The sequence below is a fragment of the Tubulanus polymorphus genome, chromosome 6, assembly GCF_964204645.1.
Source record: "Tubulanus polymorphus chromosome 6, tnTubPoly1.2, whole genome shotgun sequence".
Lineage (NCBI taxonomy): Eukaryota > Metazoa > Nemertea > Palaeonemertea > Tubulaniformes > Tubulanidae > Tubulanus > Tubulanus polymorphus.
In genome coordinates, this window is record NC_134030.1 from 356,099 (window position 1) to 382,098 (window position 26,000).

The following is a 26,000-nucleotide window of genomic DNA, read 5'->3' on the forward strand; positions in this document are numbered from 1 at the left end:
AAGGGGGCAGTCATTGAGGGGGTCAGTTATCTATTTTCGACAATATTAAGTTTATTTCTTAAGTAGTCAATAAAGTTTTTAGGTGAATTTGTTGAGGTCTTTTTATTCATAACTAATTTTCATAACTGTTTAGTTAATGCTAGTTTCTTTCTCTGTTGATATAGTGTTATCAGTGGTGATGAATGCTCATGGTTTTGACTGGCCCGGAGAGAGTGTGGTTAGAGAATCTTGTGAGAAAAATGTGTGCAACACAATTAACACCGATACGTGTGTGAAGGATTGCCTGTACGCGGTGAGAACTCATCACGAATGTCAAGGTCACGACACCACTGATAATATAGTCGGCTGTACCGGGTATATGATCGTTACAAGGTTGAACAATGTGAGGAATAAACTCAAAGCCGCATAAACAAAAATGATGTAAAGAAATTTCAGAAATAAAGATAACGATGAAAATTGAAATTATAGAAATTACTTCAATTTATTCTTTTAATGCTGCGGAGTTTACTATGACTAAGTATCAGTGATTACTGGGTTCGAACCCGGGACACCCGTGTACATCCTCTCTTCAACATCAGGACCACTCTGAATCAGTATCAGTGATTACTGGGTTCGAACCCGGGACACCCGTGTACATCCTCTCTTCAACATCAGGACCACTCTGAATCAGTATCAGTAATTACTGGATTCGAACCCAGGACACCCGTGTACATCCTCTCTTCAACATCAGGACCACTCTGAATCAGTATCAGTGATTACTGGGTTCGAACCCGGGACACCCCTGTACATCCTCTCTTCAACATCAGGACCACTCTGAATCAGTATCAGTAATTACTGGATTCGAACCCGGGACACTCTTGTACACACTCGCCACTGATCTAGTGTTAGTAAACCATGCTATACGGTGCTGCCGCTATGATCGACATTAGCGGATTTTGCATAAACTAACACGAACTGACTCTGGCAGTAGACTCTCCTTGATTCCCAGAGTCGATTCACGTTAGTGTATGAAAAATCCGCTTATGTTGAGCATAGCGGCAGCACCGGACGGTGTAGTGGGCAGCACGTCTCAATTTTCTCAGTTGATCAGAGGCGTTTTTACGAGCATCCGATTTTTGCGATCGATTTCGTGAACGATTTGCTCCGATCGTACGATCGAATCGAATGTTCGTAAAAATGACGATGGATTTGGCTAATCACATGACATAAATATGGCGACGTTGAGGAAAAAAATGTATGGTTTTGAACTACCCGGTGCCACCATCTTGGAAATCAAATCGCCAAATCGCTCGCCGAGCGAGTTGGTCGATTTCAAAAATCGATCGGAAAATCGTGTTCGTAAAAACGCCGATCGTGAAATCGATCGCAAAAATCGGTGCTCGTAAATGCGTTCCTACGATCGATCGCAAAAATCGGATGCTCGTAAAAACGCCTCAGCAATTTTGGTTCGAACCCGGGATACCCCTGTAATCCTCTATTCAGCATCAGGACCACTCTGAATCAGTATATCAGTAATTACCGGGTTCTAACCCGGGACACCCCTGTACATCCTCTATTCAGCATCAGGACCACTCCGAATCAGTGTCGGTAATTACTGGATTCGAACCCAGGACATTTGCTGTTATAACTACCTCTCATGAAAAAGAAAATACGTCAATTTTTCATCAAAATGAAGCGAATTTAATTAATCATTTATTTACTTAATTTTAGCCATTTTTAACATTTTAAGTGTTTGACACTTTTTTCTTACTCCTAATTAACACACAAATCTTTGAGACAACCCCATCCCCTCCCCTCAGAACCCTCTCTGGACAGGTGTCCTCTTTAGTTGACTGGTTCTCCAGTTTCTATGGGAACCAGTCTAGTTATCATAGTAACATAGATTAATAATATCGACAGAGTAAGATTTAATCCCGGATTAATGTTACTACTAATCTACACATATAATTGAGCCTTATACATGCGCACATGTCTCACACACATCAGAGTTTTATTGATTTATCAATTAATATTCATTAATTTGCATATAAATGCATGATAAAAATGGCCGACAGTTTCGCAAATGGCCGAAACTAAACTAAGCGCCAATGATAGGTGAATTCTCAGTGGTGCCATCTATCAGGTGAAACAAGAGTTTAAGCACAATTTAATAATATAACACAGGTACCACCAGGTGGCAGTAATTGTCACGTATTGTTGTATAACTAACAATCGAGAAACCGTAAATTACAACAATCACAGAGCAACAGTTGTTTCCACGGCGATCCGCACGCGGTTACCGTAGCAATTATGACTAGTCAACAGTCGATATCCGCAACAACCACTCGTGTCTCACAGACACCAGGTGGAGCTGCTGATTGTTGACACACCAGGTGGAGCTGCAGTCTGTCGACACCAGGTGGAGCCACAGTCTGATAAGAACTGGAAATCCTTGCGTTGTTTTAACTGGCCGATATCGATGATATCAGTCTCTGTTGACACCAGATGGAGCTGCAGTCTGTTGACACACCAGGTGGAGCTGCAGTCTGTCGACACCAAGTGGAGCCACAGTCTGATTAGAACTGGAAATCCTCGTGTTGTTTTAACTGGCCGATATCGATGATATCAGTCTCTGTTGACACCAGATGGAGCTGCAGTCTGTTGACACACCAGGTGGAGCTGCAGTCTGTCGATACCAAGTGGAGCCGCAGTCTGATTAGAACTGGAAATCCTCGTGTTGTTTTAACTGGCCGATATCGATGATATCAGTCTCTGTTGACACCAGATGGAGCTGCAGTCTGTTGACACACCAGGTGGAGCTGCAGTCTGTCGACACCAGGTGGAGCCACAGTCTGATTAGAACTGGAAATCCTCACGCTGTTTTAACTGGCCGATATCGATGATCTCATCAGGTTTGAAATGATGTAATGAAATACTAGATTTACAGATGATGAAATGAGGTTGATCGGGGCCCGGGCCCGGGTCCGTGTTTGATCCCATTATGCGATCGTCGTACAATGAGAAACGTCCTGTTGTTTTAGTTGCTAGGTGACACGGTGTTTTTACTCTGTGTTTCACAGCGCTCAGCTGCTGCTGCTGCTGTTGTTGCTGTTTTTCGTTGTTATTCTCTTTGTCTCGTAGTTCATCGTTGAGTAACAATGAAGTCTGTTCAGGTTGTTGTTGGCGCGGCGATGCGGCTGCCGCTGTTGCTGGGTTGCGGTGTTTTATAAGCGGGGCCGTCAGTTCGCAGTTCGATTGTTGTAATTTAGCGACGCCCACCTCAGCTATACCGAGCCGACCGTTGCTAGTAGCGACAGCCGGTGAATGTGTTTTAGATAACGGTAATAACGCCGGTCTGATTACGCAGCTCTGCTGTAACTGATCGTTCGGACTACTGGTAGGACTCGGACTACTGGTAGGACACACTACAGCCGAACCATTGAGAAGCCGAACCTGCGTTTGGATTAAAGGTTGTTTTTGATGTTGAAGTAAATTAGATTTAGAATAATCAGTTCCTAACTGGTTATGATAATGAGATTGACCGGTGGCTCCCTCTGGTGGCGCACGAGACTGATCAGTGGCTCCGCCTGGTTGTGCTTGAAACCGACCGGTGGCGCCACCTGGTGGTTGTTGAGACTGACCGATGGCTCCACCTGGTGGTTGTTGGGTGTGACCGTTGCTTCCGCCCGGTGGTTGTTGAGACTGACCGACGGCTCCCCCTGGTGCTAATTGAGACTGACCGGTGGCTCCACCTGGCGATGGTTTACAGTTTTTATCCGATATCAAACCGTTAAATGTTTTAGCAAACGGATTTAAAAATGAGAATTTAAAACCGTTCAGTTTATTAGTCGTCTGTTGTTGTCTGTGATTAGTTAGTTTAACACGAGCTGCGTTCACGTCAGATTTAGTTGCTCGGTAACCGTTACCGGGTCGATTAGATTGTTTAGGTCTAACGACCGGAGGGTCGGTGGATACTTGATTCTGTAAGAACGGAATCGGTCTCTGCGTCTGCTGATTTAATAAATCATTTTGAACGAGAGACGAGTCTAAATTATCGTTAGTCGTCGTCATAGCGACGTCCAATAAATCGTACCTCCGTTCGGCGTCTAACATTTCGACCCTAGTGGCGCCATCTATGAGTAAAACGTTACCTCGTACGGTAAGTTCCTCGTCGCTACGTTTGTGCGTGTTTAATTCCAGCGTAGGATTCTGTCCTTTATAATTAGATTGCACTACGGCGACCGTTGCCGCGGTGACCGGTGCGGTATTGTTACTACGGAGATCGGTTGACGGGTACGGTTCAGATGGTGATAGAGTTGTTTCAGCAGTAGACTCCGATACACTCTGTTCCGCGCCGAACGACCCCGGGTGGTGAATCTGATGTAAATCCATATATGGTCGATCGATGTTTGTATTTTTATCGAGATCTCGCGTCTGATTGGTCGGTACTAGATTACGAAACATGACACTATTATCGGGTAGTCCACTGTTACCGTAGGGGTGCGAGGTAGGCGTTGTACCTGTAATATAGAAAAATAGTACATTTACTGATCCGTGATTGGTCAACGCATGAAATACTGATCCGTGATTGGTCAACGCATGAAATACTGATCTGTGATTGGTCAACCCATGAAATACTGATCTGTGATTGGTCAACACATGAAATACTGCAGTGTGATTGGCTGATACACGAAATACTGCTGTGTGATTGGCTAATATTTACCTCTATATTTCACATCCCATAAAGTGCTAATCTCAATGAATCTTTCCTCTACGCAGAGAGCTGTTAATCTCGCTTCACCATCCTGATCCCAACAATCATCTATTGTCTCCTTTAGCAACCGTATCGCCTAGCAACACAATAATCATCACATTATTTGAAATGTTGAGTTGAAATTGTACGATTTGTACGAACCCTGGATCCAGTAACTGTGGAACCCTGGATCCAGTAACTGTGGAACCCTGGATCCAGTAACTGTGGAACCCTGGATCCAGTAACTGTGGAACCCTGGATCCAGTAACTGTGGAACCCTGGATCCAGTAACTGTGGAACCCTGGATCCAGTAACTGTGGAACCCTGGATCCAGTAACTGTGGAACTCTGGATCCAGTAACTGTGGAACTCTAAATCCAGTAACTGTGGAACTCTGGATCCAGTAACTGTGGAACTCTGGATCCAGTAACTGTGGAACTCTGGATCCAGTAACTGTGGAACTCTGGATCCAGTAACTGTGGAACTCTGGATCCAGTAACTGTGGAACTCTGGATCCAGTAACTGTGGAACTCTGGATCCAGTAACTGTGGAACCCTGGATCCAGTAACTGTGGAACTCTGGATCCAGTAACTGTGGAACTCTGGATCCAGTAAATGTGGAACTCTGGATCCAGTAACTGTGGAACCCTGGATCCAGTAACTGTGGAACTCTAAATCCAGTAACTGTGGAACTCTGGATCCAGTAACTGTGGAACTCTGGATCCAGTAACTGTGGAACTCTGGATCCAGTAACTGTGGAACTCTGGATCCAGTAACTGTGGAACTCTGGATCCAGTAACTGTGGAACTCTGGATCCAGTAACTGTGGAACTCTGGATCCAGTAACTGTGGAACTCTGGATCCAGTAACTGTGGAACTCTGGATCCAGTAACTGTGGAACTCTGGATCCAGTAACTGTGGAACTCTGGATCCAGTAACTGTGGAACCCTGGATCCAGTAACTGTGGATGATGAAGTGTGGATGATGGAATGTGGAACCTTACCTCGTTAGAATCCCTCCAAGCGGGTGGATAAAGAGGACGACGTTTATTACGCGAAACTAATAACTGCATTTCCTCCAGCGTTGGATGAGTTCCCAGTTCACTGTGGAACGGCGCTTCATATTCATTTACTGGTTGACCTACATTTATATAATAATTAACCAGTTGTTAACCAGTTGATCTACATTTATATATAATTAACCAGTCGATCTACATTTATATAATAAACCAGTTGTTAACCAGTTGATCTACATTGATGTATAATAAACCAGTTGTTAACCAGTTGACCTACATTTATATATAATTAACCAGTTGTTAACCCGTTGATCCCCATTTATATAATTAACCAGTTGATGTACATTTATATATAATTAACCAGTTGATCTACATTTATATAATCAACCAGTTGTTAACCAGTTGATGTACATTTATATAATTAACCAGTTGATCTACATTTATATAATTAACCAGTTGTTAACCAGTTGTTCTACATTTATATATAATTAACCACAGTTGATCTAGAACTTGTTAACTTATCGAGGCATTTACACACATTTCGGCCGGTTCTGATTGAAAGTAATCTGATTATACAATTCCTGAATCAATAGAGAGTATTCTGGTTGAAAAACCAACACCCCAGAACAGAACGCTTTTCCAGAATCAGAATTGTATTCCGGTTGAAATGAACGTAACCAGGACGAGAATTCAGGAATCGATAGAGCTTATTCCGGTTGAAATGAACGTAACCAGGGCGAGAATTCAGGAATCGGTAGAGCTTATTCCGGTTGAAATGAACGTAACTAGGGAGAGAATTCAGGAATCGGTAGAGCTTATTCCGGTTGAAATGAACGTAACTAGGGCGAGAATTCAGGAATCGGTAGAGCTTATTCCGGTTGTAATGAACGTAACCAGGGCGAGAATTCAGGAATCGGTAGAGCTTATTCCGGTTGAAATGAACGTAACCAGGGAGAGAATTCAGGAATCGGTAGAGCTTATTCCGGTTGAAATGAACGTAACCAGGGAGAGAATTCAGGAATCGGTAGAGCTTATTCCGGTTGAAATGAACGTAACCAGGGAGAGAATTCAGGAATCGGTAGAGCTTATTCCGGTTGAAATGAACGTAACCAGGGCGAGAATTCAGGAATCGGTAGAACTTATTCCGGTTGAAATGAACGTAACCAAGGCGAGAATTCAGGAATCGGTAGAGCTTATTCCGGTTGTAATGAATGTAACCAGGGCGAGAATTCAGGAATCGGTGGAGCTTATTCCGGTTGAAATGAACGTAACCAGGGCGAGAATTCAGGACTCGGTAGAGCTTATTCCGGTTGAAATGAACGAAACCAGGGCGAGAATTCAGGAATCGGTAGAGCTTATTCCGGTTGAAATGAACGTAACCAGGGCGAGAATTCAGGAATCGGTAGAGCTTATTCCGGTTGAAATGAACGTAACTAGGGAGAGAATTCAGGAATCGGTGGAGCTTATTCCGGTTGAAATGAACGTAACCAGGGCGAGAATTCAGGAATCGGTAGAACTTATTCCGGTTGAAATGAACGTAACCAAGGCGAGAATTCAGGAATCGGTAGAGCTTATTCCGGTTGTAATGAACGTAACCAGGGCGAGAATTCAGGAATCGGTGGAGCTTATTCCGGTTGAAATGAACGTAACCAGGGCGAGAATTCAGGACTCGGTAGAGCTTATTCCGGTTGAAATGAACGTAACCAGGGCGAGAATTCAGGAATCGGTAGAGCTTATTCCGGTTGAAATGAACGTAACCAGGGCGAGAATTCAGGAATCGGTGGAGCTTATTCCGGTTGAAATGAACGTAACCAGGGCGAGAATTCAGGAATCGGTGGAGCTTATTCCGGTTGAAATGAACGTAACCAGGGCGAGAATTCAGGAATCGGTAGAGCTTATTCTGGTTGAAAGCACCGGCCAGAATTCCGCAATTGAAAAGAAATCGATCGAAATCGGGAAAATAAATTACCTTGATATAAATCTACACATCTTGAACACACTTCCCACAGAACTAATCCTAATGCATAAATATCTATTTGTTTTAAAGATGCTTCGCAGTCTCTGAGATTGACAGCGCCATCTAGAACTTCAGGAGCCATATACCTCAACGTACCAACCTACAATCAATCAATCAATCAATCAATCATTAGAACAGTGGGGGTGTGGTTTTAGAGGTACTGGGTGTGGCTTAGATTGAGATTGACAGCACCATCTAAAACTTCAGGAGCCATATACCTCAACGTACCAACCTACAATCAATCAATCAATCAATCAATCAATCAATCAATCAATCATTAGAACAGTGGGGGTGTGGTTTTAGAGGTACTGGGTGTGGCTTAGATTGAGATTGACAGCACCATCTAAAACTTCAGGAGCCATATACCTCAATGTACCAACCTACAATCAATCAATCAATCAATCAATCAATCATTAGAACAGTGGGGGTGTGGTTTAGAGGGACACCAGAGGTGTGGTCTAGAGAAGAGATGGGTGGAGTTTAGAGAAGCGTTGGGGGCGTGGTTAACTTACATCAATCAATGAAGTTTGTTCAGTATTATCGTCGTGTCCCGTTCTGGATAAACGTGATCCGCTGATGCACATCGCGAAACCAAAATCAATTATTACGCAACTTAAATCCGGTTTTACTAAAATATTCCTCGAGTTTAAATCCCGGTGAGCGATTACCGGTTTAAATTTATCTGCAAAAATAGGATGAAAACGATTAGTACAATTAGTTCATTCTCTGATAAGGTTCCGGGTACCTGCGTTTACATCCTCACTTGCCAGGGGTCACCCCCGAACTCGCTTCCACAAGCGCCCCCTGGCTGCACCACGATGTATGTTTTCTTTATTGACTCTGGTCGGCTAGTAACCGACTCCAACTACTCGTGAGGTCAAGGGGTTCGGCGAACAGCTTTAGCGTTGTGGGTTCGAATCCCTTGACGGGTGAAGATGCTGCATGTAGTACTTACCTCCGATCAGCTGATCAGTATGCAAATGAGCTAAACCGTTAGCTATCGAGTGACACATCCTCTGGCAAGTGAGCCAGTCGACGGTGTTATTCTTCAAATACGAATTCAACGAACCGAGTTCTAAATAGGTTAAAACAATAACGAATTGTGATTCACCGTCTGGAGTGAAACGTTCCTCCGATCCGTAGAACTTCAATAAACTCTCGTGATTCATAAACGGTAGCGTGTAAACGGTTCGTTCGTTTACGTAATACTGTCTCTGAGCAGACGTAAATACCTTCACCGCTACCGTATGATCGAACAGCGCCCCCTGCCAGATATCGCCGAAACGACCCGATTGTAACAGTTTATCCAGTTTCAATCGACTCAACTCGTAACACGGACTCGGCGGGTCAAGGTCGTCGTCGTCGCTGCGCGTTCGCCGTAAAGGGTCAAGGTCGCATTTACGCCTGCTCAACCATAGGCGATAAAATAAATAAAGTAAAACTACGACGACCGTTACCCCGACGACGGACAACAGAGCGATTATGATCGTTTTCTCTCGGTAATTAGCGTGGTCCGGTAAGAATTGAGCTGAAATTTTCGAAAAGAAAATTATTTCATCAACACAACTTCAAAAACTGATTGTCCCGGAGAAGTGACTGCAGAATGACTGTGGGGGGGGGGGGGGTGGTTCCAGGTTGTAATGTAAGGGGGGGGGGGGGGGGTGGTTCCAGGTTGTAATGTAAGGGATGGCTCCAGGCTGTAAGGGATGGCTCCAGGTTGTAGGGGGTGGCTCCAGGCTGTAAGGGAATGCTCTAGGCTGTAAGGGATGGCTCCTAGCTGTACTTGATGGCTCCAGGCTGTAAGGGATGGCTCCAGGATGTAAGGGATGGCTCCAGACTGTAGGGGGTGGCTCCAGGCTGTAAGGGATGGCTCCTAGCTGTACTTGATGGCTCCAGGTTGAAAGAAATGGTTCCAGGTTTAATGGAGATGGCTTGAGGCTGTGAGGGATGTCTCCTGGCTGCTAGGGATAGCTCCAGGCTGTAGGGGGTGGCTCCAGGTTGTAAGGGATAGCTCCAGGTTGTAAGGGAAGGCTCCAGGCTGCTGTCTGATATCGATACTTACTAGCGGTAGATTTAGGTTTATGAGTTGGAGAGAACAGCGCTGGTTTATATACATCAGAGACGTGTGTATTACACAGAGTTGTATTACAACAACAGAATCTTGCATCCTCTTTACTATATGGCTTATCATTAACGCAACGGTTACTGCGACAATTCTGTTTATCGGGATGATCCCAGCAACCTACCAAATATAATACAACACTACAGTTACTAACAGTGGCGACACCTGATGGATGCCGATAGAACAATCACACAAACCTCTTTTGATCCAGATGATAGAATCGTTGTTGGCGCCTCCCAGTTTCCAGTACGAGAAACAAAAACTGTGTCCACTTTCACCGGTACAGTGAACAGTCTGTCCGTCGGGTAACACTTTACCGGTACTGGGTTCAGCTCCGAGACCCATTGTCGGGTTCACCACCGATCCATCTGAGCTCGTTTTAGCGCTTTCATAGAAACGACATACAGTCGACCTGACTCCTATAGGAACCACTGAAATATATAGAAATTACATCCATTTCAGGTATTTAGGCCTTCGCCCTTAGAGGTATTTACTTCATCGGCAGGAACCTGATGACGCCATGAGACTCTGCCACGTTCCTCCCTCGGCAGGGATTCGAACCTGATGACACCGTGAGACTCTGCCACGTTCCTCCCTCAGCGGCAGGGATTCGAACCTGATGACATCGCGAGACTCTATCACGTGTTCCTCCCTCGACAGGGATGGGAACCTGATGACATCGTGAGACTCTGCCACGTTCCTCCCTCAGCGGCAGGGATTTGAACCTGATGACATCGTGAGACTCTGCCACGTTCCTCCCTCAGCGGCAGGGATTGAACCTGATGACATCGTGAGACTCTGCCACGTTCCTCCCTAAGCGGCAGGGATTCGAACCTGATGACATCGTGAGACTCTGACACATTCCTCCCTCAGCGGCAGGGATTTCAACTTTATAAGACTCTGTCTCTCTGCTAGTAGAGGGGATGATGGCCTGAGCGGGGGGACAGTGGTGTAGGATCAGGTATTCTATGGTCTAAAGAACTGCTTATTGGACACACTTGACTGATCTCTGTCCAAGATGGAAGATCTCGATTGCGGCAACTAATCACAGCAACTTACCTGTCAAAACTAGAGCTATCCCCGTGAACCACAAACCACACCGAATATTCACTATCAAAACCATTGTCTATAGACTGTTCGGTAACTGCGTAAATCTATAATATCAGCAGGATCAACCCTGTAATCACCGCACCACGCACTGAGTACTCAGTCATTCTGACACACCAGAACCAGCAAAAAACAACATCCAACTTTCACTTGTCTTTAGACGCCGATTCCATATTTCACAGGGCCTCAACTCGACTGTCGACACGTCGGTTCAATAGAACTGCGCCTACTATATGAGATCTGTAATTGTTTCATTGTTCTACGCCGTTCTAGACGCATATTTTACTAGATTTGCAGCAATTTCCGTCAAAAATGAAGACACCTTCAATGTCTGATCATTGAGCTACTTCCATTATCGAAAAGGGGAGGTAGGTTTGACTTTGTAATCTTTGATTTACTTTCAAATCAACTTCATAGACTAATCCACTAATATTCCACCCTTAGTCTGCTATTTACTCAATTAAGTAAGTTTTGTGAAAATTTCGTCGTTTTCTGAGATGAGAAACTGCTTCCAGACTTAATTATTTACATTTTATCATTGAAGCCACTTTCCCTATTAAGGTCGAGTCTAATGTCTGGAGATGCCGTCGATCGTAGTTCGACGTGTCTGCCGTGAGAGGGAGTGCATAATCACCATAAAATAAAAAAAGGCATAAAAAATGTATGTGACTCGTTGTAAACGTCGTCGAATTGCTGCAAATATCCGAGTTAGATAACTCTTGAAAACAATTCCGATAAATGAAGTTTTAAATTCATTTATATTTCGCGTTTCGATGTTTTTCCTCCGTGTTGTACTCGCTAAAAGTGCAAAAACGCCTACGACTCATCCGCCATCTAACGTAATGCGATCGCATGAACTGACATTACTCCAGAGTTGATAAACAAACGATGTAAACGGTTTTTTCGGACTAAAAATAATAATTTTCATCTATCTTTCCTACACTGGTGATTATAAATGGTTATAATGAGTTAAAACAGTGCGTACGTGGCTTCACCGAAAACTCGCATGCCACAGGAAGAATCTATTTTATCTTGAAAATGAGGTTCGAATCCCATATATCATGCCTCGCTTCACTTTTTTTTCATGAATCTCTAAATTCTATTGATTTAGATGATGGAAGCTTTGGGGTCAGATTCCATTTCCGGAAAACGCCAAGAATAGTCCAATTAGTAATTATCTATAAACATGCATGTGGAGCTTGAAGTACTAAGTAGTTTAACAAGTTTCAGGTGATCCACATATAAATGCCCACATTAAGTAGCCCCTATTTGCAGTGCAGCTTAGTTTTAAGTTCCAGTTCCTGCTGGCAGCTAACAGTGTGCGGGCAACAGTTTAAAAACCAGGAGGGTCAATGAACAATCCAATACTAGGATCAGTCTTCGAGCTGAGTCCAGACTAGTCAGTAACCTGTCTGTGGTTTAGTTTCACAATCGGATATTTTAACAAACCACATATTTTGGTATATTGGTATAAGTCCATCCGATTATAAAAAGCTTACCAACGATTAGGTAACTAAGTAGGTCCAGACCTGTTTAGTGTGCGGCAACAGACAGCTCATAATAGGATTGATGGACAATTCAATAGGGTCAGCCTCAGAGCTGGGTCAAACTCCTGTTTCACAGTGGACTTCCGAGACCGTGGTCCAGTCTTGAGGTTAAATAAACAATCCTCAAGTCCAGTCTGGGATCTATAGTCAAGATTTAGCTGCTTACAGTATTCGAGAAAGAAATCCTTCCTTTGGTCCCTTCATGAAATCCAGTGAAGTCTCGAAGATAAATAACTCCAGAAGAAAGACGAAACAAACAAATGAATGTTTTACTATGGAATCACAACTTTATTTTGTTACAACTAAGAAATCGCTCTGCTCAGGCTGTACAATAACTCTAAACTATACCAGTAGATGGCGCTAGTGGTGGTGATCGGGTGATATTCAAGATTTTACACTCTTAACGACGACGCCGCTTCAATCAATAAATTAATTTAACATTTTTTTTTAACACTAGCACATTACAGAGATGTATTTAGTAATATGTACATGCATATATTTATGGTCCACAGTTTTCGTACCTAGACGTCCTGCTCCGCGAGCGGGCGACCGTCATTAAGAACAATAATTCTTGCTCACTTCGAAAGTTTTCGGAAATATATATTACCCAATGTAGTAACGTTAGTGGTCAATCAAATCTAAACTATCAAATCATTTCACAAACCTCGCAAAATACTTATTATTCATCTCTGCTTTAAAACAATTAATTAATGATGTTCGGCCTAAATTTTCGTCTAAACTTTTGACATAGTTTTTTGTTTTTTTACGTTTAATATCAAAAACGTGGTTATTTTTTTCTACGAGAAGAGCTCGACCCCGGTTTTACAACGCCCGACTCTTCAAACGCACAAAAAAAAAAAACCCAATAATAATAATCATTAATTTATACACAATATTATCAATTAATAGAATCGTTTGCTAGTTTTATTTTTTCGTTTAGGCTTCGAGCGTCGGATTAAAAAGCGAACAGAATCAAGAACGCCATCATTAGACAGAACAGACCCATAGCTTCGGACAGAGCAAACCCTAGAATAGCATACGAGAACAATTGTTGTTTTAACGACGGGTTTCTGGCGTAACCAATTACTAAATTACCGAATACACTTCCGATACCAGCTCCTGAAATATCATAATTAAAATACTGCGTTAGATGTTGACAGGGATGAGATGAAAGTATTTTGTCAGACAGTTTTCATTGAAATTTACGAGATAAATCAATCTTCAACCCCTTAAAAGGTTTTGGGCGGAAGTTCACAACCATTCACTTAGGGCTGTGAACGTTTTCATACATCCTTGATGTTCTTCATCCGCCAGACATCCAATAGATGTCGCTCAAGTCTCAATTTAAAACAACAGCAAGTGAAAAACGTGATAAATGCAATTTATCAAAACCATCGGAAAATTGAAACCGTTAAGGGCTGAACATAAGGTCTGTAGCAATCAGACTACAGAGACAAAAAGTCGGCACCTTTTCCTCCTAAAATTCCAAACAACTTTCTACAGATTGGTCTTGACAGAATTTTCGGGGATTTATTTTGAGACTGTTTAAGTCGCTGCCCAAATTCGAACCATGTAGAATGATAGCTAGTAAACGTACCTGAACCAGCTGCACCGACAGTAGCTGCACCAGCTCCGATGTATTTAGCTGCTTGATCGATATCACGCCTTACGGCTGATGTCTGTAGACTACGTATTTGTGAATTCAGAACGGACATTAAATTAACATTATTTAACGTGCACATTGTCGATACATTGTTAACAGCAGCAGCGGGACTCGTCACGGTTACCTAGAAAACACACAATATAATAACAAACTTTAGTTTACAATCGCTGATCAGGGTGTGACACTTTCCTGACTTGCGTATTCTTGGACTTCCAAGTGTATTCCATTTCCCAGACTTGATCTGCTAAGAGTTCGATCAATTAACCCAGTCCTTACACCAGATGGAAACTGAACTTGATTCTAGCTATCTCAACAAATTTCCACCAAGTTTAGATTTTCTTTTCAAACTATCTCCTGACTGTTTCCATTTCTAATACAGATAAGTGTCTAATGAACGCAGCATCTAGTGAGGTGGCGCTGAGCGTTACAGAATCTGGAGAATTGAATACTTACTGGTTGTTTACGGCTTGTAACCGCGGAGCTGATCGGACGAGTGACTGTAATCGCTCTCGACGCAACCTATAAATAATGAGAAATATATTTCACTATAGACAACGGCAGAATCAGTGAATTCTACTTACAGCATCTCCGCAGTGAGTGGGCTCAACCAGAACACCCCCCCCCTAAACAACACAGAACACACCTCTGCAGAATCAGAACTCCCTTTGGGACTTTACACACAGGCACTTGAATATGGACTATGATAATGGATAAATATTTGATAATTTACCAGCGATACGTTAATCCTACTTTAATAGATCCGCCATGTTTTATAATAAATTTACCCATGATGCAACGCGCGCCGGTCGTTTAGCTATACTATACAGAAAGGCTGGAAACGACCCTATCTCCGTAATGCTTAAATCTACCCGCAGTTATCGGGACAGCCGAACACTGCCGATGATTGCCGAAGTACGTCCTTAGTGTCAATTTTAACCCTGATATATAAGGAGCGCCCATAATTTCAATTGTAGATGATTTTTTTGGAAACATTGACACCGTTTTAGCTCCGTTAAAGATTTTAAATGGCAACAAAATTGATTTTTGAAAATTCACGATGCCTCTTCGGGATTGCTGTGACGTCATCTGTCCCGATAACTGCAGGTAGATTTAAGCATTATGGAGATAGGATCGTTTCCAGCCTTTCTGTATAGTATAGCTAAACGACTGGCGCTCGTTGCATCATGGGTAAATTTATTATAAAACATGGCGATCTATTAAAGTAGGATTAACGTATCGCTGGTAAATTATCAAATATTTATCCATTATCAAAGCCCACATTCAAGTGCCTGTGCTTTACAGCTCCTCGGTCCCCTCTGCATTGAGTGATAGTAACACATTAAGACAACATTTTGTTTAGTTACAATGCTTAAAACAACTTTGATAGAAGAGGTTTCAGCAGTAAAGCCCCCCCCCCCCGAACTCAGGAACTGAACTCATTTTGTACCCCTCGGCCTCCTCTGGTCCTGACTTAACTCCAATGATTTCCCAAATTGACATTTAATTACCAGTTAGTCAATAAACTGTCTAATTTAACTCAGGGAATACGTAACAAACTGAACATACGCCCCCGAGACTACTGTCAACGGGTCAAGGACGAATCAAGAGAAGAAATTGTTTCATGAATTTCAAGACATTATTTCCGAATAAAAGCGTAAACGACTTACCAGACTGCGTGTGATGGGTGTGAGGTATTTAGCGCAGGAATACATGATAGTAGATGATTTGATTGCTCCGACTGCGGGTGGGTTACAAGCCACTGAAATATACAGAATGACCTTCACTATTTATAATCGCCGACAATTTCCCTTCAAAATTAAGATTTATAAAACGAACTATTCTCATAAAATCAAAGAAAACGATATAATAAATCTTATCACAGATATTCACCTACAGATGATTAGTAGAAATGTGTTATTTGAACGGATTAGAGGAGTAATTTGAAAGCGACTGCCGGCTTACCTAAAATATCACCGATAGAGAGTCGAGATGCGCATGCGTCGTTACGAGCTGGTAATTACTGGTAGAGGGGTCGAGCAATAGGAGACACCCCTAAAACAAACCCTACAATTAGAAAATACATCCATATACCTACTTATAGACAGTAGGCATTAGGAACGGTAATTTACTCATTTCAAAAATTCTCATTAAAAAAAGAGAGATAATTAAACCGATCGGTAATTTCCGGTAGAGTTCGGAAAGCGCCCGAGGAAACCCGGAAGTAAAGATTTGGGGAGCCCCAGCCTCAGCCTCAGCAGCATCAGCAGCATCAAGAGAGGGCTGGATGACGACCCGAGGAGCATGGCTGTGTTTTTAATGAACACATGCAAGTTCAATAGTTGTGGGATGAATTTCTCGACTCTGGGTGACCTCATTCAGCATATTGAGGACACTCATATCGGTAAATATCAACACTCTCAGTTTGACAGGTGTCACTGTCAAAACTTTTAGATTTTGACAGTTGTTCAAATGTTCTAATTTTGTTGTTTGTTATTTAAGAGTCGGATCCACGAGTTATAGAGAAACAGGAATTACAGCAGCCTCCATCTCTTCCATTAAGTTATATACTCAGGTTATTTTGTGAGGCTGGTGGTACAAAACGCGTTGAGGCCGCCGCTGCCGTCAGTAATGAGTTGAAGAAACGACCACGAGGTGGCGCTGTCTCACCGGCTCGTAGCGTTACCCCGACCGGGAGCGAGCTGGACGACGATGATGTCGTTGCCGCCAGCGACGACGAGGATAGCGATGATTCTTGGACGACGCAAGAAGAATTTTCATCGGAAGTTATTCTCAGGTGGGTGTTTTAACCCTTGGCTCCGGACAAATGGCGTCAGTAAAATGCGAGGGTTTTTACAACTCCTCGATTCCTTTAACTCCTCGAGCTGCAGTTGCTCTAAAGTTGGTTAGAGTTTCTCAGTTGATAGCTGACATTGTGACAATTAGAAGTTCATTGTTGCTATTGGCCGGTTATCTTTAACCAACTTTTGAGCAACTGCAGCCCTTTAATGGAAAATGTTTTAAATGTGCTTGAAACTCCTTCAATTTGAGCAAAATGTCAGAATTCCTTCAATTTTTTAGAAATATACAATCAGACATGTTTGTAGTTGTATAGTAAACCACCTAAATCAGTACAGTTGAAACAAGGATCTTTTTGTTAGCCAATTAGGAGGTTACAGAATTAGAAACAGAGTTTAGTATAGTGGATAGAAATGTGCTCACAAAATCACCCAATAACCTACTGAGATAAACACTACCGATTAGGAGGAGTTTACTGACGTAATTCTGGGATATGATTAATTATTAATTATAGTATGATTATTATTATTATTAATCATAATAAGATCATTATTTTTATGATTATAATGAATTATAGTATGATTATTATAATTATTAATCATAATAAGATTATTATCATTTTTATGATTATTATAATTATCATGAATTATAGTTTGATTATCATTATCAATTGTAGTATAGTATCCTGATGATGATTATGATTATTATAATTAATTATAGTATGATTATTATTATTATTAATCATAATAAGATTATTATCATTTTTATGATTATTATAATTATCATGAATTATAGTTTGATTATCATTATCAATTGTAGTATAGTATCCTGATGATGATTATTATGATTATAATTAATTATAGTATGATGGCGAATATAAAAGATGTGAGCGATAAACCGTTTGCGTGTCCAGTTCCCGGTTGTAAGAAACGATATAAAAATGTGAATGGAATCAAATATCACGCGAGACACGGTCATCGTAAAGACGCACGATTCGTGTAAATATTCATAACCGTCATTCGTTCATTGTTTCGTCGTTTACCTCGTCGTTTCCATGGTGATTTATTTTACGTTTTCAGAGTGAAAAAAGCGTTCAAATGCAAATGCGGTAAAAGTTACCGGTCGGCTCAAGGTTTACGCAATCATCAACTGCTTTATCACCCGGTAACAACGCTTCTTAAAACAGCGACGACGCAACAATCAAATACAGCTACAACAACGCAAGCCGTTATCGCTACGGCAACCGTTTCTCAATTAGTAACGCAGCCGACGCTGGCGTTATCGATACCAGCCGTTTCCTGTATCACTCCGCTTCCTATTCCTCCGCAACCGCAAACACTCGTCACAACAATGGCAGCACCGCTTAGCGTAACCATGACTACCGACAATCACCCGTCGAATACGAAGAATACGACGACGACGATTAATCCGGGATTAGGGATTAATCCTGGATTAGGGATTAATCCGGTGGGGGGAGGAGTAGGAAACGTGAATAATATACAAGCTCACGTTCAGGCAGCACACGCACTAGCTCACGCACAGGCTCAGGCTAAACAGGTCGTACAGGCCATTCAAAACGCTACAAATAACGCTTTAACTACTACAGCGCCACCTACAATAACAAACCTCGTACAGTCAGTATCATCAGCTATAGAACAAATAGTAGCCGAATAGAGGGGGGTCTTACAGCGCCACCTACAATAACAAACCTAGTACAATCAGTATCATCAGCTATAGAACAAATAGTAGCCGAATAGAGGGGGGTATCGCAGCGCCCCCTACAATAATAAACCTAGTACAATCAGTATCATCAGCTATAGAACAAATAGTGGCCGAATAGAGGGGGGTCTTACAGCGCCCCCTACAATAACAAACCTAGTACAATCAGTATCATCAGCTATAGAACAAATTGTAGCCGAATAGAGTGGGGTCTCGCAGCGCCCCCTACAATAACAAACCTAGCACAATAGACACTGAGAGGAATCTGAGTAGAAAGGGTCCCGGGCCTTCCTGTGGAGTGTGCTGCCCCCTGTGAGCTAAATGAATAAGGTACAGACCTGTTTGTATTGTATGAACAGTTACAATGAGCTGATCAAACAGGGAACAATATTCACCAATAGGTGTCTCTGTCTAAGTGTTTATTACATGTTGTGTGTAAATTATTGATAGTCGCTGAAATATTACATTCATTGTTCTCACTTTCTGTTCTTACTGCTCCTTATTCAGCTGCTCCTACCCTTACTGCTCCTTATTCAGCTGCTCCTACCCTTACTGCACCTTATTCAGCTGCTCCTACCCTCACTGCACCTCTACCCTTACTGCTCCTTATTCAGCTGCTCCTACCCTTACTGCTCCTTATTCAGCTGCTCCTACCCTCACTGCTCCTTATTCAGCTGCTCCTACCCTTACTGCTCCTTATTCAGCTGCTCCTACCCTCACTGCTCCTTATTCAGCTGCTCCTACCCTTACTGCTCCTTATTCAGCTGCTCCTACCCTCACTGCTCCTTATTCAGCTGCTCCTACCCTCACTGCTCCTTATTCAGCTGCTCCTACCCTCACTGCACCTCTACCCTCACTGCTCCTTATTCAGCTGCTCCTACCCTCACTGCTCCTTATTCAGCTGCTCCTACCCTCACTGCACCTCTACCCTTACTGCACCTCTACCCTTACTGCACCTTATTCAGCTGCTCCTACCCTCACTGCACCTCTACCCTCACTGCACCTCTACCCTTACTGCACCTCTACCCTTACTGCACCTCTACCCTTACGCTCCTACCCTCACTGCTCCTTATTCAGCTGCTCCTACCCTCACTGCTCCTTATTCAGCTGCTCCTACCCTTACTGCTCCTTATTCAGCTGCTCCTACCCTCACTGCACCTCTACCCTTACTGCTCCTTATTCAGCTGCTCCTACCCTTACTGCACCTCTTCTCCTGTTGCTTGCTGCACCTCTACGCTTATTGCTCTACTTTTGTCTCAAGCTACACTTAGTTCCTGCTCCTCTCAAGCTAGACTTGCTCTTATTGAGCTGCTTCTGCTCCTGTGATTAGTGTTAATTTATTATCTATTGTGTCCTGTATTTATTGTATTGTAAATATTGCCTTATTTAATTGTTCAGTATTATTGTGTGTACACACCATGTATAAAACCAGAGTCAATGTGTCCCTTCCAGTCAACGCCACCTCTAGCCTGCTGCTGGTGGAACACTCAACTCAATTTGTCCGGCATGCAATATCGTGAGTTAGTATTAGTTCATACATTTTAAGGGTTTGAAAAAGTATTCCCACAAAACTGTTATCTCTGAGTTAAACAGTTATCTCTGAGTTAAACAGTTATCTCTGAGTTAAACATTTTTTTTAGTTAAACAGTGATCTCTGAGTTAACCCTTTCAGTGTGTCTACACTGCAGTGCGGTGTATTGATGTAATTAGTAATTATCTCTCTTGAAAAATGGCAGCACCTGTCAAACATTGTGAAATACTAGTAACTAACGATACACCGCGCCGTGGTGTAGACGCATTATAGTGATATTCCTGTCATTCAACACACTGGACTGGAATTTTTCAGAATTTTCAAATAATCTTCAGCACTATAGGGTATTTATTGAAAGGGTACAGTTATCTCTGATTTGAGGAGCTGTCTCTGAGATAGACGTCAGATAAATGTCAGGAGTGACTCAGGAGTGTCTCGGCGTGCATTCTCTCTTGTTTGACATTTTTGTGTTGTGTACATAAAACAAACATCAATTGCATTTATTGAATATAAACCGTTTTCTATGTTGCTTAAAACCAAATTAAGATTGTATATGTAGTGACGTGAGTGTGTATTATCAACGAGAATGAGGAGGGGGTTGATTTTATTTTTATTCGTGCTGGAGGAGGGGGGAAGGGGGTAAGTGTGCCTGTATTTGTGATTGTTGATGTTGTACTCAGATGTTGCTTTATATTGCATTATTTAATACACATGCCTAAAACAGTTCATCTATTGATACAGTGTAGAGTATAGTTTGAGGGGGGAGGGGGGTGAAAAGGGGAGGGAGAGTGAGGGGTTCAGAGAGGGCAGGGAGTGTGAGGGGTGTAAAAGGCTCGGATTTACTTAAAATTGATAGAAGAGTAAGAAATATTCTATTCATTATTTCAGTCATTTTGAGTTGGTCTTATGAAAAATAGTCAGAGTAAAAATTGAAAGCGAAACTTGTTTTTCTGAGAAGTCAAAGTTTCATTCAGAAGTATTAAATGTGTATAAATCAAATGCCAGTCATAAACTTGTTACGGTTTTCTAAGTCGTAACTGTTTAAGTTTTACTTTTCATCATATTGTCATTGACTTAAATCCAAATGAAGATTGATTAAGTAAATTGGAAAAGAAATACAAATACAGACTCAAGAATATAGAGATGACTTCGGCAATGTGACAAGTCATCCAATTGACGACTTATAGCGAGTTTAACTTTGAAAACCAGTAATCAGTTTACACGTATATATATATATATATATATATATATATATATATATATATATATATATATATATATATATATATATATATATATATATATATATATATATATATATATAATATGTTAAGGTTATCATTTTGTCAAAGTGCATTTATTTAAGTACAGTCTATAGTCACGCAACTGTAGTCAGTTTATTAGGTTCCATAGGTCACTTCTATTTGACCTGTGCGTTTTGACTTTTGGAACTGGTCACCCGGCACCTCACAGTTCGGTAAAGAGATTAATACCAGACCGTAGAATTGAGTTCTACGGTTTATATTTTCAATCTAGGTTTGATTAATTAACACTTCAGTAATGAACGGATTTCATGTTGTACCAAGGTCGACAGTTACTGAAAAGTTGGTTCAAATACCAGTGGCTAGTTATCATAGTATCAATTAAAACTGTATTATTATCACGGTATTTATCCGCCGGTTAACTTGATAAGCCAACTTTCGAGTGACTGTAACCTCCTAGAACTGTGGAGTTTGATACTGAATTTCTTTTAGCATTATTGTGATATATTTATGATAATTTTATTATTTATTTAATGATAGATGGATTAGTAGTTGCCTGAAGTTGCTATCAGTCAATCGCTCACGTTGTTAGTATTTATTTTTTTTATAGTTTTTTCACTGTCTCTTTAGTTATTTATATTACTCAAGTCTCGTGTCCCATTCCGTAGTCTCTGAACAAACACAAACTGACGTCATGGACCAGTTTCATAGAAACATCCTTGAAGTTTGAAGTGACCAATAGCAATTAGGCCAAAAATGTGCGTGGAGCTTTTTTGTCAGTTTCACGAAAAAGTTTCAGCTTAAGTTTGAATTGTTGTTCTCATTCTGAAAAACATGAAGTTCAACCAAGGCCCAAAAAATTGATACCTTGTTTCTCGATTTCTATACTGATTTTAAAAGTTGACCCGGCCGTAAATTACTTTTTTTTAAATCATGGTCAAGCTAACAATAAAAGTCCCGGCAGTTATAGAAATGATCTCTGTAATGATCTATTTAAGTGCACTAAGTTAAATGACCTGCGGCCGATGAGGATAAACAAGGTATCATTTTTGTAAAGCCTTTAAATTTGAAATTAGTGACAAACTGGAACTGTGGACTGAAAATCAATCGCGTGTTGTAGAAAAATAGAACAAACTGCAATTATAAAACAGAATCCGAATTGTTGCCAATAATTTATGTATTTATTATCTGTATAATGATATGAAAATATCTGATGCGTGCAATGTGAGCTGGGAATGCATTAAAATAAACTCAGTCTGAAATAATAACAGTAGCGATCATCACTTATATTCCAGAATAGAGTGACTGGTGTTGTTAATTATCAGTACCAGCAAGTCAAGTGCTACTTTTTGGAAACAATTTCTGTGGCCCTAATAATTTGTGCTTACCTTTCTTCACTTACAAATGTGAAAAAGTGCTGAAAATTACAGCATTTGTAATGTGAGAATGATTAGTTGGAAGATCTACGTCTTGCCCCACTGCAAGGGATCAAGAGATGGCCAAAGCCTTTTACAGGTCCTTATAGCTCACAACCCATTGTTATGAGTCTTGACAGCCAACGCCAGAGCTAGTTTCGAACCCGGGACCTCTTGGTTCCCAGTCCTGCCACTCAACCCCGCTGGACCCAACAATCGGGAGATCAAATAATCTAGATCCAAGGTCACGGCTTGGCAGTTAACTTCTCATAGTACATGAGTGACATAAGTAAAATTAATTGGTCCCGTGGAATACGAGTAGTACAATTAATGATTTAATTCGTGGTCAGAAATCTTTGGAAATATAATTTAATTTGCTTTAAATTCCTTCTGTGGCATGTGGTTCTACCGCTTCACCGGATGCTAATACATTCGCTGAGCAAAATAGTTCTATTAAAAGTGGCTCGAACTTCGTTTATAAAAGCAAATTCCCCTTAGATAAAGCTTTTGCACTGATAAAAATATTTATTCAAAACAAACAAGTGTTGAGTGATCGATGAAATTTGACTGAGAAAAATATCAGTATTCCTCGCATGCCACAGTCGAATAACTAGCTGTGCTAGATCTTAACCGTTTGGTGCTGCCACTATGAATAACGATAGCGGGATTTCGGTAAACTAAAGTAAAAACAACAAACCAATGCCGGAACATAATATTTCTTTATTACGTACAATATAACGAACCAGCACCTAATTCTAATAAACAATGATACTTGAATTGTAAATGATATTCTAATATTTATTTAGGTAACCCCTGTATATCCCCTATAGAGCATCAGGACCACTCTGAATCAGTGTCAGTAATTACTGGGTTCGAACCTGGGACATCCCTGTACATCCTCTATTCAGTATCAGGACCACTCTGAATCATTTCAATAAGTCTATCAACTCTTATTCTCGAAATGGATATCATAGAATAAATGGAATTGTTGCTAGTCCAAATGATTCTATTTTTTTTAATGAGGCTTTCGTTTATTGACTCGTTTTGAAAATCAATTTAACTAAATCGTGTTAACGGATTCTGAATCCGTGGTTTATGGTGACAACTTTTGGTCGGGTATATTTGATACTGGTCAGGTATATTTGATATTGGTCAGGTATATTTGATACTGATCAGGTATATTTGATACTGGTCAGGTATATTTGATACTGGTCAGGTATATTTGATATTGGTCAGGTATATTTGATACTGGTCGGGTATATTTGATACTGGTCGGGTATATTTGATACTGGTCAGGTATATTTGATACTGGTCGGGTATATTTGATACTGGTCGGGTATATTTGATACTGGTCGGGTATATTTGATATTGGTCAGGTATATTTGATACTGGTCGGGTATATTTGATATTGGTCAGGTATATTTGATACTGGTCAGGTATATTTGATACTGGTCAGGTATATTTGATACTGGTCGGGTATATTTGATACTGGTCGGGTATATTTGATACTGGTCGGGTATATTTGATACTGGTCGGGTATATTTGATACTGGTCGGGTATATTTGATACTGGTCAGGTATATTTGATACTGGTCAGGTATATTTGATACTGGTCAGGTATATTTGATACTGGTCGGGTATATTTGATACTGGTCAGGTATATTTGATACTGGTCAGGTATATTTGATTCTGGTATATATTAGTTTTTACACCTCGCGTGTTACCACAGAGACCTGTATTCACGAAATTCAAACTTTGTGGTTCTACAGTTGTCTGTATATAAACTCTAGTCTAAAACTGCTGCGAATTTTCATATGAAACTTAGATTATTTCAGATGGATTTTTAGTAAACTCTCAGAGCGAATCGTGTGAGTAGTAATTTCAACAGAGCGCGTGAAATCTTCAGATGATTGTAGTGTGTTCTGTAGCAGGAGTTTGATGGAAGTATTTTGAAATCGTGGTTCCGCGGCTGTAACCCACAATTTGAGGGAAGCAGTCACTACACTGATTGTCGCGTCAAACTGTTCTGTTCTTGTCATGGACAATTTTACCGCTATCGTCACCACAACTCGAATATACCGCACCACTGTGAAGACACCGGGATATATCATAGCTTACAAGGGGTTTGCAAAGTTCAGTTTTTTATTTAGCAACACAATCAATTATCTCTTCTTACTTCCACCTGGAAGTGTGTTTAACTTTCTGACAATAATTCTACTGATAAAGTGTCGCAGATATCAGTCAGTTCGTTACACGTTCCCTTATCTCATAACTATCGCGTTTTCAGATCAACTTGTCGTCTTGTTTGAGTTACAGAAATTCCCTTTCCATTTGAGAGAGTTCGTTGTTTATCGTCTAGGATTTTATAGAGGATGTGGCAGTTATTTTCTATTAGCTAAAAACAGGAAACTATGTCCATCACTTTATTATTTCAACTACTACTTCCGTCATCTGCCCAATAAACTGTTTCCTTTGTGTTTGCTACGGAGACTATTTTACGACCAGGCAATATCTGTATCAAACTACATAGTTATAGTGATCGCTATCGAGAGATTTGTTTCTATTCGTTTTCCTTTCTTTCACATGAAACATTTCACCGTCACTCAGCGTAAAATTGTAGTAGTTTTTATCATCTTCTGGGCGTATTTTATGAACTTGGATTCAGCAATCATGCGCAGTCGTGTTAAATTCGTTAAAATTCATAGATACAACGAAACATACGACTCTTTTGTGTGTCGTCAGTCAATCGCTATAAGCCAGCCCCAGACACGAGCAATAGCAGTTGCGAAAACAATTTTACAAGATATATTTCCATCTGTAATGATTGTAATATTATCAGTGTTAACTGCTTCATTACGCAATAAGAGATCTGAGATGAGAGCGAAGAGAACAGATCGTCATCAATCTGCAGCCAGTAAAACTCTTGTAGTTATAGTTATGCTGTATATTTTACTAGTTTTACCGCATGCTGTAGTTAAAAGCATCTACTATCTACTACTGGCTTTAAACCAAGTGATTAAAAAAAATGATAAAAACATCACTGACCCTCATTTACGATACTTACTTTATGAAATTTGG

At 41.0% G+C, this 26,000-nt stretch overlaps 3 protein-coding genes across 4 annotated transcripts; 1 reads left to right on the forward strand and 2 right to left on the reverse strand.

Moving 5' to 3' along the window:
* Nucleotides 1-1,603: 1,603 nt before the first annotated feature.
* Nucleotides 1,604-11,318, reverse strand: LOC141906846 (uncharacterized). Its single transcript, XM_074796281.1, has 9 exons — nt 10,943-11,318; nt 10,081-10,314; nt 9,824-10,003; nt 8,717-9,289; nt 8,274-8,443; nt 7,714-7,861; nt 5,733-5,869; nt 4,703-4,829; nt 1,604-4,499 (listed from the first exon to the last, which is right to left on the reverse strand). Exons 1-9 carry the CDS (start codon nt 11,004-11,006, stop codon nt 2,836-2,838), a joined length of 3,297 nt encoding a protein of 1,098 aa, XP_074652382.1. The 5' UTR covers nt 11,007-11,318; the 3' UTR covers nt 1,604-2,835.
* Nucleotides 11,319-12,798: 1,480 nt separating this feature from the next.
* LOC141907406 (ATP synthase lipid-binding protein, mitochondrial-like) lies at nt 12,799-16,218 on the reverse strand. Of its 2 annotated transcripts, none has more exons than XM_074797032.1 (5): nt 16,163-16,218; nt 15,868-15,959; nt 14,654-14,719; nt 14,135-14,324; nt 12,799-13,656 (listed from the first exon to the last, which is right to left on the reverse strand). In XM_074797032.1, the coding sequence occupies exons 2-5, from the start codon at nt 15,910-15,912 to the stop codon at nt 13,493-13,495; spliced, it is 465 nt and encodes a 154-aa protein (XP_074653133.1). In that variant the 5' UTR covers nt 15,913-15,959; nt 16,163-16,218; the 3' UTR covers nt 12,799-13,492. The 2 variants fall into 2 exon arrangements, with proteins under 2 accessions (XP_074653133.1, XP_074653134.1); XM_074797033.1 differs by lacking the exon at nt 16,163-16,218 and adding an exon at nt 16,095-16,124.
* A 220-nt stretch (nt 16,219-16,438) lies between these two features.
* On the forward strand, nt 16,439-19,294 carry LOC141907338 (juxtaposed with another zinc finger protein 1-like). Its single transcript, XM_074796949.1, has 4 exons — nt 16,439-16,601; nt 16,700-16,994; nt 17,860-17,994; nt 18,076-19,294. Exons 1-4 carry the CDS (start codon nt 16,502-16,504, stop codon nt 18,668-18,670), a joined length of 1,125 nt encoding a protein of 374 aa, XP_074653050.1. The 5' UTR covers nt 16,439-16,501; the 3' UTR covers nt 18,671-19,294.
* Nucleotides 19,295-26,000: the final 6,706 nt, after the last annotated feature.